Below are 14,331 nucleotides of genomic sequence, written 5' to 3'. Positions count from 1 at the left end.
TTTTATTCACTACGAATTTCAACTGAATCTTATTGCCCTCTCTCATTCTCCCTAATCCTCCTTCCTCTCTCTCTCTCTCTCTCTCTCTCTCTACCTGGTCGCAGTATGGCAGTGATGTGAGGTGTCGGGACGCCCAGGGGCAGACGGCCGTCACGTTGGCACGTTATGCTGGTAGTCAGGAGTGTGCCGACATCCTCCTGCAGTATGGCTGCCCCAACGAGCCCGCCCCTTCGGTTGCCACAACACCAAGCCTTTCTGTTGCCACAACACCAAGCCTCTCGGTCGCCACAACACCCAGCCTTTCCCGCAAGAGCAGCGCAGGCAGCCTCAGCCGCAGCAGCTCCAGAAGAGCAGTGTCTTAATGTGAGGGGGGTAGAAAACGTGTGTGTGTGTGTGTGTGTGTGTGTGTAAGAGAGAGGGGGGATATGTGTGTGGGTGGATGTGTCAGTGTGTGTTAGAATGCCCGTGTGCGTGTGAGAGGTTGTGTGGGTGGTGCATGTGTGTTTGTAACCATATGTATGCCAGGGTGGCTCTAGTTGAAGGGGGAGGCTGTGTCCTCAGTGTCCTCTAAAAAGGAACCCATGAAGTCACACCAGGATGTAGTCACAGACCAAAAGGACTGAATGGACAAGCAGCTAATACTGTCACCACCGTAAAGCCAGAAGGCAGAGCTCACTCTTACCTGGCTCTGTGTGTGTGTGTGTGTGTGCGTGCGTATGAGTGTGTGTGAGAGAGGGACTGCTCCACTCAGTGGCTACCTTGTCCCCACTATGGCGCTGATGATCCACTCTTCCAGGCTCCCCTCACCACCGCTCTGTGGGAACTTTGACCTGTGTGTTACTGCTACACCACCACCCGTGCCATGCACCTTAGTAACACAGACAGAAAGACAAAGGGATAATGTAATGACAAGCGCTGGGGCCGAAATGGTGGCCCATCCTGTATGCTGACTTGGGTTCATGCCCAATCACATCTCTCAAACCACAGGGCTGGGAGAGGAAAATGAACCAGAGGTACAGAACTGCAATAATTGAATTACCAGTGTGAGACAGTGGATTTGTAGCTTTTTCTCACCCTACTGTACCTCTAGGTGCTTGGAATCCCATGATAACAGACTACAATATGAAAACGGGAAGATGCTTTCCGTTATCGACGGCAGAAAATGTAAATTTAAAATTCAATATGAACATTTCTCCTGTGCTTCGATGGTTAGGTGGAGCAGGTTAACTCAAAATGCAGCTAAATCAATGAAGATGCTACATTATGATAACATGAGTATGAGGGGGCTCATTGAATCCTCTTAACGGCATTGTACTTACTCACGCAGAAACGAAACAGTGGAGCCAAGACCAACAACTGCCAGTGCTGGAACGAACATAACCACTGTTAAACCTCATCACTGTACCACAGTCAAACAAAACGGTCAGTTACTGAACAATGCTCAGCTGAGGTCAAATTCAAAAGAAATACTGTCCGACAGATAAAGGATTTGTATTTTAAGAATTTAGGTCAAAATAATAATTGTATAGAAAGACATATATGAAATTGATATTATTACTTTACTTGTCATAGTTATCAATATTGAGAAGTACTTCATGTTCAAGAATGTTATTGTATGTTCTGAAGTTTGTATGGTAGGTTCTTGTTTGTAATACACATGGGTTACTCTTAGCTGTTGAGAGATTCAAAACTGTAACAGATTTGGTGATTCATTTTATTTGGCAGTCCGCTATCTACAGTCATGTGAAAAAGTAAGTACGCTCCCTTGAAAGTGGTCTTTTTTTAATTTGACATATTTGGACACATGGATATCTGAGCTAAATTCCAACCACATTCATTGATAAAGGTGATCCAATTGAACAAATCACACAAAAAAATGTTACTTTGAAAATGTTATGCAATTAAAATAAACAAAAATGCAATTTCTTTAAGCAGAAAAAGTGAGTACACCCCTACCTTTACCATCACATCAAATGGCTAAAATTAGATCCAAGTGCACCAACATAGGTGAAAATCATTAGAGAGTAAATTGGGAGGGTCTAGCTTTCCATAAAGATTAGAAACTGGTTTGGGTGTTTGGTAAAACATCATGTCAAGATCAAAAGACCTACCTGAGGCCCTCAGAAGAAAGCTTATTGATGCCCATGAGTCTGGGAGGGGTTACAAATAAATTTCCAAGCAATTTGAAGTACATCATTCCACTGTCTGACGGCTCATCTACAAATGACCATTGGCAATCTACCTAGGACAGATCGTCCCACCAAAATTAGCCCAAGAGCTGACCGAAAGATGCTCATAGAAGTCTCTAAGAACCCCGGGGTAACATCAAGGGATCTACAAACCTCTTTTGCCACAATCAATGTATAAGTGCATGAGTTAACAGTCAGAAAGAGACTGCACAAACTTGGCCTATATGGGAGGTCAGGAAGGAAGAAGCCGCTGCTCTCAAAAAATAATATGAAGACACGGCTGACATTTTCCAGACAACATCTGGGTGAAGACCAAAACTACTGGAACAATGTGCTCTGGACAGATGAGTCAAAGGTGGAGTTGTTTGGCCGCATTGCCAGACGCCATGTTTGCGGAAAACGGAACACTGCCTTTGAACAGAAGAACCTCATACCAACCGTAAAGCATGGAGGCGGTGGCATTATGGTTTGGGGCTGCTTTGCTGCCTCAGGGCCTGGCCAACTTGCCATCATTCAACCACGAATTCCATATTGTACCAGATGATTCTTGAGGAGAATGTGAGGCCAAATGCCAAAAAGCTGAAGCTGAACCGAACATGCATCTTGCAACAGGACAATGATCCAAAACACACAAGCAAAGCTATAACAGAATGGCTCAAAAATAAGAAATGAAGGGTTATGGAATTCCCCCACAGCATCCTGTCGAAATGCTGTGGGGGAACTTGAAGCTGGCCGTGCTTGCAAGAAAGCCCTCGAACATGACAGTTGAAGTAGTACTGTAAAGAAGAGTTGGCAGAAATTCCTCCCTGTCGATGTAAGAGACTGATAGACAGTTACAAGAAACGGCTACATTAAGTTATTTCATCTAAAGGGGGCAACACCAGCTATTGAAGCTAGGGGTGTACTTGTTTTTTTCCGCACTATGGAATTGCATTTCTGTACATTTTTTGATGAATAAATTATTACAAAGTATGATCTTTCAGTGTCATTTGTTAAATTAGGTTTCCTTTATCTGTCAATTGTGGTGAAGTGAAGATTACACATCCATCTGTCCAAATATGTACAACAAAAGACCACTTTCCAGGGAGTGTACTTACTTTTTCACATGACTGTATGTCCATGACATCACTTTGAGTTCCAAGATGGAGACTTGTAATGTGTGTTTCAGAAATGAGAAACATGGATTTACTGTGTAGTCATATCGAAGAATAGAGAGAGAGAGAGACCGACTAGTGCAGTTGCTCTATGTCCTATTTTAGCTGAACAGTGTTGCTGCCAGACGCCGTTTTAGTGTGAAACAAATGAAATGCCTTCAGTTTGATTGAATGTATTGCAATTATTGGTAATGTTTTGGTGAACTGCCACACCTCCAAAAGAAAAAGGGTTTCAAAGCCAAAAGTCGCAGACGTCATTCTCGATTATCATCGCAACTGTACAAAATGATCATTAGTAAGAGAAATCATTGGCCTTGTGCTGAGAATGTTTTGCTAGTGGCCACATTAGAGACTATTATAATAACAACACAAGGACCATGTTGCTTGAATATTGGGACTTACAAATCTACTGTAGTGTGATCATACCGCTAGTCGTTTTTGAACTGAAAATGTGTCTGTAAATAGTGTAAGCTTCTCTTTTTTATTTGCAGTGTTTTTCTACTCATGTACATGATTCATGGCTCATTCAAGTTAGCTGTCAATACAATTACTGTCCAACTTGTGGTGTTTTATTTATAGATTTGGGGGTATTTCATATTTTAATGTGAAACTTTTATCTGCTTAAAAAAAGAAGGAAATAGAAAACAACACCATACAACAAAGCAACAGAATAAAATGTTCATAATATGTTTCTGGGTATTTTGTCATTAGAATGAATTGACTCGGAGGGTTAAACAAAACTCAGGCATGGATCTGTCTCTACATGTATAGTGTTTTGCTATGCAAGGTTGTGTGTGTGTGTGTGTGTGTGGTAAATGAACCTGAAACACTCATTTCCAGTGTCGGCCATGGGGAGGCAGCATGTACTGTAGATTGTGAGGAGACATGAGAAGGCAGACGATATCATTCAAGAATTCTGTAGTGTCAGCTCAGGCCAAGCCACAGAAACCTGCTAATGAATCCTGGTTGCGTCTCAAATAGCACTACTACTAGGGGACATACCCCTGATTCCTCAGAGCAGCAAGATGTCAGCATTGCCAGGTAGTGACAACCTGGCCTGTACCAAAACTATTGACAGTTAAGTTGTCGTCTGTTTTTTCTTGTGAATGTGACAAGAATATACAGGCAGCATGACATTCATTTTGAGGTTAGTAACTGAAGAAGACATGAAAGTTGTGATCCATAACCAACCAAACATTTCAGAGTAAGGAGAACAGTAATTGGATATTTGATATATCCATATCCTGAATCTGGTTTATTGCTAATGTTTAGTAGCTTGTTAATATAGTGTTATTGAAGAGATTATAGCAGTAGGTTTTAAGATTTTACAATGAAACATCGCGAGAAAAAACTTTGTGGTATAAAAAAAGCATTCTGAATAAAATACTAATGAGCTAATTATAATATTAATTTACAGGTAATTCTTACAACAATCAAATCAAGCTTTACAAAATGTAGAATTAGTCACCACTCACTTGATCTGTGCTTAAGCCAGTCTCTGCATTCCTCGACATCAGTGTTTATGGACACAGGACATGGACGATATTCCCTTCCTGGAAATGTTATGCCACTGGGGGACCCTTCATTACAGCAACACGAAACAGGAAGTGCGTGACAGAGGAAAAGAAAGTAACCGCTAGCTTATTCCATCATGCACTTTATTGAGGGAGACATTAAGCATGGCAAAGGGAAATTCCACCACATTAGTTTTGTTACGGCGCAACAATGGGTTAAGACTACACATCTGATTGGCTGTTGCAGGCGTCACTCAACTCCTTTGCCTTCTCATTGGCCGCCGTCCTCCCTTTACCCCTGCGTTGACGTAATGATCCAAAACACACAATTCTCGTCTCTTCCCCTGGCAGGTGGCGAGCCAAGTTGGTGATGAGGTTGCCATAGAAACTCCTGCTGAGGAAGTTGTAGAGGATGGGGTTGGCCAGGCAGTGGAACAGTGACAGGGCCTGGACCACCGTCTGGTAGCTCAGCACCCTCGGGTTCATCTAGTTCACCAGCAGCAGCGGCAAGACAATGTGGAAGGGCAGCCAGCACAGCACAAACAATAGGGAGTACAGATGAACCAGCCACAGCTCCCCCTGCTCCTTCCCTTGAACCAGCCCCTCAGGGCTGGTCCACACCGCCTGCAGAGTTTGCATGTTAAAGGTCATGATGATGGCCGCCGGGCCCAGGAACTGGAAGATCAGATAGAGGAAGGTGTGGGCAGCATACCAGTCCACAAAGTTGCGCTGATAGATGTAGCAGCCCAGCTTGTCCCACTCCAGCAGCGTCACATGGGCGTTATCCAGCAGGTAATGACATCATAATGTATTTGCATTGTGTGTCTATATACAGTATCTTTACTAGTTTGTCATGTTACCACCACAGCTCTCTTTGCTGGGATCTCTTTATTGGGCCAATACAGACTGTGAATTTATAATTATGCCCACCTCTGTGGTATTGTTCAGTTGACATTGATTGTCATTGCCTTGCACTCTGAAGAAGGGCTCATACCCAAAACGTTTGTGCAGCAATAAAAACATGTCAAGGAGTGGTGTCCTATATATATTATTTGCGTTATCAAGCAGGCCTAGAACCACGGACAGGACCCAGAGGAACCCCCTGAGCCTGTCTGCTTGGGGCCCCAAGTTCGTGTAGCCGGTGCACACCACGGCCAGGTCGTGCTCCACCATCATGTAGACCATGGAAGAAGGAGCTGCTGTAGAAGTTGTTGACACAAACGAGGAAGGTGAAGCGGCACAAGAAGTGTCCCCACAACCACACGTTCTCCAACATGGCCTAGGATGGATAAGGGCACCACCACTATAATCAGCAGGTCTGACACGCTTACATTGAGCACACAGAAGAGCACGCCGTTGCAGCTGCTGACCAGGCGCCAGTTGACCCACACCACCAGGGCGTTGAGCGTCAGGCCGGCCACGAAGAGCAGCAGGTAGAGCAGGAAGAGCGCCATGCGCTGCGAGGTGTTGTCCTGGTCTGTGTAGTTGTCTTCGTTTGTCTGGAGAATTATCAGACCATACGGAAAGGGCCTGCATGAGAAATAAGTAATCAAATCAAATGTTATTGGTCACATACACATATTTAGCGGATGTTATTGCGGGTGTAGCGAAATGCTTGTGTTCCTAGCTCCAACAGTGCAATAATATCTAACAATTCACAACAATATTCACAAATCTAAAAGTAAAATAATGGAATTAAGAAATATATAAATATTAGGACGAGCAATGCTGGAGTGGCATTGACTAAAATACATTAGAATAGGATACAGTATATACATATGAAATTATTAAAGCAGTATTTTTACATTATTAAAGTGACCAGTGATTCCATGTCTATGTATATAGGGCAGCAGCCTCTAAGGTGCAGGGTTGAGTAACCGGGTGGTAGCCGGCTAGTGATGGCTATTTAACAGTCTGATGGCCTTGCGATAGAAGCTGTTTTTCAGTCTCTCGGTCCCAGCTTTGATGCACCTGTACTGACCTCGCCTTCTAGATGATAGCGGGGTGAACAGGCAGTGGCTCGGATGGTTGATGTCCTTGATGATGGCCTTCCTGTGACATTGGGTGCTGTAGGTGTCCTGGAGGGCAGGCAGTGTGCCCCTGGTGATGCATTGTACAGACCGGTAACCCCCTCTGGAGAGCCCTACGGTTGCGGATGGTGCAGTTGCTGTACCAGTAGTCCTTGTTCTACTGACTGAAAAGCTAAGATTGGACTCTATTCACTACATAGTTCATTACTTTTAACCATAGCTTGGGCTCTAGTAAGAATTAATGCACTATGTAGGGAATAGGGTGCCATTTAGGATGCCTGCAAGATGTTTATTTTATTTAACCTTTATTTAACCAGGTAGGACAGTTGAGAACAAGTTATCATTTACAACTGCGACCTGGCCAAGATAAAGCAAAGCAGTGTGACAAAAACAACAACAGAGAGTGACACATTAACAAACGTACAGTCAGTAACACAAAATAAAAATCTATGTACAATGTGTGCAAATGTAGAAGATTAGGGAGGTAAGGCAATAAATAGGCCATAGAGGCGAAATAATTACAATTTGATGAAGGGAAGAGAAGACTCCACACCTTGAGCAGCAGAGAGCAGCGATGAGAGGACAAGATGAGGAGCGAGAGAGCAGAGCAGGATACATACGGCTGAGAGAGATCAAAGCCCTGGCTTACTGAGCACTGTCCCAGAGCATAGAGCAGACTTTCAGCCTCTGTGCCCTTGCTCTGTATGTTCCTCAATGACCACTGTGCTGGTACAGACACAAGTCTCACAGTTAAAGTACACTCCACGCCCACTCCCCCCAACCCACCAGTTAGATGAGAGGACAAGATACTGTATCCACGCTGGAGCATGAGAGGAGAAGACAAGAGAGGAGAGGACAGGACAGGAGACCAACATAGAGGGGAGATATACACAAGACAGAAGACAGAAGCCTCCAAAAAGAAAAAAGACAAGAATTTCATGAGCCTCCCTGAGTTCATTATTATGATGTAACTAAAGGGGCTAAAATTAAGTTATTATTAAAGCTCTTCAAGACCCAGAAAGACTCACAGCTGTCATGGCTGCCAAAGGTGGTTCTAACATGTATTGATTCAGGTGTGTGAATACTTATGTAAATGAGATATTTCTGTATTTCATTTTCAATAAATTAGCAAGCATTTCTTTATGGGGTGTTGTGTGTAGATAGGTTATATATATTTAATCCATTTTGAATTCAGGCTGTAACAAAACAAAATATGGAATAAGTCAAGGGGTATGAATACTTTCTGAAAGCACTAACATGTTAGGCTATTTTGCCATACCCAAATACTGCTGTCTTCTATTGTTGTCTTCTATAACCCCTGAAATATTGTTGCCACCTAAACATTGATATCCACTAAATTGTGTCACAGTTTTACAGAATGCATAAGTTACAGTAAAGCTTGCACAATGATAGACACCAGAGTATTCTTTGTTTTCTTTATTGTTTTGGTTAGGTCAGGGTGTGACATGGGTGATGTATGCGTTTTTGTACTGTCTAGGGGTTTTGTAGGTTTATGGGGTTGTTTATCATCTAGGTGTTTATATATGTCTATGGTTGCCTAGATTGGTTCTCAATTAGAGGCAGGTGTTTATCGTTGTCTCTGATTGGGAACCATATTTAGGCAGCCAACCTCTTTGGGTATTTTGTGGGTTATTGTCTATGTCTAGTTGCCTGTGTATGCACATTTATAGTATAGCTTCACGTTCGTTTTGTAGTTTTTGTAGTTTGTTTAGTGTCCGTCTTTATTAAAATATATAACATGTATTCATATCACGCTGCGCCTTGGTCTCCTCTTTACGCCGAACGTGACAAAGGAGCACAGTTCATTTTCTTCCCATTCCATATCTCTCTCAGGTCACACAGACCTAGATCATATCTGTCTTGGATTTGTTTCAGGCTATTTCTTAGAAAATAGTGCCTTTTACAACAACTGTGTACCTCTCTGTGTCCACTCAGCAATTGCCATTGTTCCCCATACCTACTTATTTTGTTCATCTTTTGTTCATCACTAAGCCCTGAGTGTGAACTCCACCCTGTGCAACTGAGTCCTGGACTTCCTGACAGGCCAACCCCAGGTGGTGAAGGTAGGTAACAGCACCTCCGCAAATCTGATCCTCAACACGGGGGCCCCACGGGGGTACTTGCTCAGTCCCCTCCTGTACTCCGTGCTCACCCATGACTGCAAGTTTGCTGACGACCCAACAGTGGTAAGCCTGATTACCAACAACTACGAGAGCCGTAGTGCAGTGACAACATGATAACAATATGGTAGCAACACAACATGGCAGCAGCACAACATGGTAGCAGCACAAAACAGGGTACAAACATTGGGGACAAACAAATAGAACCATGAGGAAACCTGTAGAAAACATTATGCTGAAGTAATGAAATTCGCACAGAAGAATGTTGTTTCTTAACGTTCTCTGAACAATTTGAAAACATTAATTTAAATAGAACCATGAGGAAACCTGTAGGAAACATTATGTTTAAGTACTGAAATTCCCACCTAAGAGACACATGGTTCTCAATGTTTTTTGCTAGCTGGGTATATTGCACCATTCCCAGAATAAAATAATCAGAAGTCAACCACGCTCTCACCAAGCTCTAAGAAACATATGGTTCTCAGAACGTTCTATTTTCAGTTAATCAGATTGCACTGTGACTGCCTGCTGTGTGGGATTTGGTGGTTTGCTGGAAGGCATTAACATGTTCATGACATCCCTTAGAGATGGTCAGGACACCTATTTCCCTCTAGAGAACTTTGGGAATACTGTAACTTTTACTGTAGGCCTACAAGGAAATCTGAATTTATGGGATAGAGCCACAACTTCTGAAAATGTTACACAGACAATTTAATAGATATCAACTAAAACATAGATTTAACAAACATTGAATACATTTGCGAAAAAAATATTAAGATACATCAGTGATAACATTTTTTTGGAGGAGAGGCATTTCTTCACCATGTGTTTTGATTTAAGCAAGGAAGTCCAAGTGAAGTAGGATTTTAAATCAGTCTTTCTAAAATACCAGTCCAGTGTGTGTCCATAAAATAGCCACTCTGTCCTTTTGTGCCTCCATCTGGTCGGAGAATCAGCTGGAAGAGCATGCCATAAAGACAATGCTATAGAAGCCATTAAAACATACCCTGTTGTCAGACTTCAACAGAGAATAGGACTGATTGGTCTCCAAAATTCCAAAAATCCAGAACTCGAGGCACCTGATGATGATCATGTTTCTCTGTGTTCCACAGGTGACAAAGTTAGTACTAAGAGTCTTTTTAAACTCATTGATGGATACAATTAAATAAATAGCTCTTTTATAAACGGTATATTTTATCTCTATACGAAAGTACTTGTCAGTTAAGGAATTGTAACAACAAGGTAGTAAAATAAGGAGTGTTTTCATATTGAGCCAGCTATGGTTCTGTAGCTGTGTTCTGATGAGCTACGCAAAGATCTCAGCAATGAACTCATGGAACCTCTTGGCGTACTGCTCAGGGTGAACGGTGGAGATTTCTGCTCCAGACTAGGAATCACACAAATAAAACATGTACAGATACTGATAAACCAACAATGATGAAAAATGTTCAGATAGGGAAGACATCTTGAAAACAATAATCAATCAAATGTATTTATAAAGTAATTTTTACATCATCAGTGGTTATGCATAATGTGCATAAACACTTATGCATTATGTGCTGCTGTGCTACTGATGCTGTGCCCTGTCTCTGACCCTCACCTCCACGTCTCTGTTGAGCTTGTCCATGATCCTCTCCTTCTCCTCACTCACATAAACCTGTTATTCCTGAAGTCAACATCTTTGCACGTTGGCAACTCTAATCTGACAACATGATGAAAGAGAGGGGAGAGGGAGCAAGTGAACAAGAGAACCAATTTAAATGACAAAATTACCTTTCAGCAGGACAATAACCTAAAACAAGGTCAAATATATATTGGAGCTCTACCATTTGCCTCCTGTGTTTGCATTTGGGTCTCACCTTGTGTACTTATAGTGCTTGAAAATATGAAGAGTGGTATTCAGTGAAGTGTCGGAGTTGCCCAAAACATAACACTTCGTATTCAAGACAAAGTTAATTTCTTTGCCACATTTTTTGCAGTTTTACTTTAGTTCCTTATTGCAAACAGGACACATGTTTTGGGATGTTTTTATTCTGTACAGGCTTCCTTCTTTTTACTTTGTCATTTAGGTTACTATTGTGAAACTACAATGTTATTGATCCATCCTCAGTTTTCTCCTATCGAAGTCTTTGAACTCTGTAACTGTTTTAAAGTAACCATTGGTTTCCTGGTGAAATCCTTGAGCGGTTCCCTTCCTCTCCAGCAACTGAGTTAGGAACGATGCGTGTATCTTTGTAGTGACTGATTCTATTGATACACCAACCAAAATGTAAGTAATAACTTCACCATGCTAAAAGGGGTATGCAATGTCTGCTTTAATTTTTTTTTTTACTCATCTACCAATAGGTGCCCTTTGCGAGGCAATGGAAAACTTCCCTGGTCTTCGTGGTTGGAATCTGTGCTTGAAATTCACTGCTCGACTGAGGGACCTTTCAGATGATGAAGTAGTCATTAAAAAATGATTTTAAACACTATTATTTCACACAGACCATGCAACTTATTATGTGACTTGTTAAGCACATTTTTACTCCTCAACTTATTTAGGATTGTCATAACATAGGGGTTGAATACTTATTGACTCAAGACATTTCAGCTTTTCATTTTTAATGAATGTGTAAAAATGTCTGAACATAAATCCACTGACATTATGTGGTATTGTGTGTAGGTTAATGACACAAAATCTAAAATTAATCAATTTTAAATTCAGGCTGTAACAGAACAAAATGTGGAAAAAGTCAAGGGGTATGAATACTTTCTGAAGGCACTGTGCATGGTGCCAGCTTTTTATTATCTCATTGTATCAAAGACTATAGTCATTCAAGCTCAAGTAACAGGCAGGATGGCAAGTTGTCTGAAATGTAAGTTGATGTACTAAAAGTGAAAAATCTCACTAACTCTTGAAAATAAATAAATAATTTGGAGATTTTTCTCTGATCTTACCTTCTCTTTGAAACTCGCTTCACGGGACACCAGGGACCCCTGACAAAAGAACCGATTCTGTTAGCAACGGCTCAAAACGACTTCAAACAATCTGACTCTATTTTCGACAAACCTGCCAGTAATTCCATCTATGGTGGAACTGAGCAAAACAACTGTGGACAGAATGGGTAAGGAAACCAGAGTTCTCTCTAGTGGTCTGTCTGTGTGAGAGCATAATCACAATATAACCACATTATTTTGAGTCCAAACCACTATCAGACCTCATATCAACAGCTTTAAACATCCTAGAAAACGTTAAGTTAGAGTTGAAAAAACAAACAAATGTGGTTGCACTCAAAACAACCTAAACATGATTGGTCAGAGCGAGTGTATAGGTCTCTGTAACAACTACTGATGTAAAAAGGGCTTTATAAAATAATGAAATTGATCGATTGATTGATACCTTGAGGTCGTACTTTCTGTGGACGTCAAGTCTGCAGCTGAACATGTTTCTCATAACAATGAGGTAGGTGTCCTCACTCTCCACAGTCACCCGGTACATGGCCAGGAACTGAGGCAGCAGCCGTGACACATCACTATGTGCTGGGGGGGCATGCTGTTATTTAATTTAAGTGTGATCCTGCATCTTTATGAGATTTCTTGTTGTCAACTACTGTACAGGGTGTGCAGGCTTTTGTTCCACTTAAGCACTAACACACTTGCTTGAAATAATCAAGGTATCACAAATTGAATCCGCTGTATTAATGCTTAGTTCAAACAAAAGCTTAAACATCCTGCAGCTCTCCAGTCTCCAGAACCAGCTATGCAATCTCACGGTGGCACAGTTGTGCAATAAAGGGAAAAGGGTGCCAGATGAGAACCAGACTCAGTGTTGTTACCTGGTGATATTCAGACCTGGTGATATTCATCTTGTGCAATAACGGCATCTTGATTTACAAGATGGTGTAGCAGTGGGACGTCTATTTGTCTTGTCCCGTCCCATGTATAAAGTTGAAGTCGGAAGTTTACATACACTTAGGTTGGAGTCATTAAAACTCGTTTTTCAACCACTCCACAAATGTCTTGTTAACAACCTATAGTTTTGGCAACTCGATTAGGACATCTACTTTGTACATGACACAACTCATTTGTCCAACAATTGTTTACAGACAGATTATTTCACTTATAATTCACTGTATCACAATTCCAGTTGGTCAGAAGTTTACATACACTAAGTTGACTGTGCCTTTCTACAGCTTGGAATATTCCAGAAAATGATGTCATGGCTTTAGAAGCTTCTGACAGGCTAATTGACATAATTTGAGTCAATTGAAGGTGTACCTGTGGATGTATTTCAAGACCTACTTTCAAACTCAGTGCCTCTTTGCTTGATATTATGGGAAAATCAAAAGAAATCAGCCAAGACCTCAGAAAAAAATTGTTGACCACCACAAGTCTGGTTCATCCTTGGGAGCAATTTACAAACGCCTGAAGGTACTACGTTCATCTGTACAAACAATAGTACACAATTATAAACACCATGGGACCACACAGCCGTCATACCGCTCAGGAAAGAGAAGCATTCTGTCTCCTAGAGATGAACATACTGTGGTGCGAAAAGTGCAAATCAATCCCAGAAACACAGCAAAGGACCTTGTGAAGATTCTGGAGGAAACAGGTACAAAAGTATCTATATCAACAGTAAAACGAGTCATATATCGATATAACCTGAAATGCCGCTCAGCAAGGAAGAAGCCACTGCTCCAAAACCACCATAAAAAAGCCAGACTACGGTTTGCAACTGCACGTGGGGACAAAGATCGTATGTTTTGGAGAAATGTCCTCTGGTCTGATGAAACAAAAATAGAACTGTTTGGCCACACTGACCATCATTATGTTTGGAAGAAAAAGGGGGAGACTTGCAAGCAGAAGAACACCATCACAACCGTGAAGCACGAGGATGGCACCATCATGTTGTGGGGGTGCTTTGCTGCAGGAGGGACTGGTGCACTTCACAAAATAGATAGCATCATGAGGAAAGCAAAATTATGTGGATATATTGAAGCAACATCTCAAGACCTCAATCAGGAAGTTAAAGCTTTGTGGCAAATGGGTCTTCCAAATGGACAATGACGCCAAGCATACTTCCAAAGTTGTGGCAAAATGGCTTAAGGACAACAAAGTCAAGGTATTGGAGTGGCCATCACAAAGCCCTGACCTCAAGCCTATAGAACATTTGTGGGCAGAACTGAAAAAGCGTGTGCGAGCAAGGAGGCCTACAAACCTGACTCAGTTACACCAGTTCTGTCAGGAGGAATGGGCCAAAATTCACCCAACTTATTGTGGGAAGCTTGTGGAAGGTTACCCGAGACGTTTGACCCAAG

At 41.8% G+C, this 14,331-nt stretch overlaps 1 protein-coding gene and 1 pseudogene across 1 annotated transcript in view; one reads left to right on the top strand and one right to left on the bottom strand.

The window, feature by feature from the left end:
* Positions 1 to 4,032, top strand: part of LOC115140943 (arf-GAP with GTPase, ANK repeat and PH domain-containing protein 1-like) — a 28,258-nt gene extending 24,226 nt beyond the window's left edge. The window contains exon 18 of the mRNA XM_029679468.2: positions 105 to 4,032. Within this exon, the coding sequence (XP_029535328.1) occupies positions 105 to 362 (258 nt within the window). The 3' untranslated portion in view covers positions 363 to 4,032. The remainder of the gene's footprint in view (positions 1 to 104) is intronic.
* Positions 4,033 to 5,079: 1,047 nt separating this feature from the next.
* LOC115131551 (G-protein coupled receptor 182-like) lies at positions 5,080 to 9,064 on the bottom strand (annotated as a pseudogene).
* Between the last annotated feature and the right edge of the window lie 5,267 nt (positions 9,065 to 14,331).

Source organism: Oncorhynchus nerka, linkage group LG2, assembly GCF_034236695.1.
Source record: "Oncorhynchus nerka isolate Pitt River linkage group LG2, Oner_Uvic_2.0, whole genome shotgun sequence".
NCBI classification, from domain to species: Eukaryota; Metazoa; Chordata; class Actinopteri; order Salmoniformes; family Salmonidae; genus Oncorhynchus; species Oncorhynchus nerka.
The sequence above is the reverse complement of the archived record's forward strand: the minus strand, read 5'-3'. Positions and strand labels throughout refer to the sequence as shown.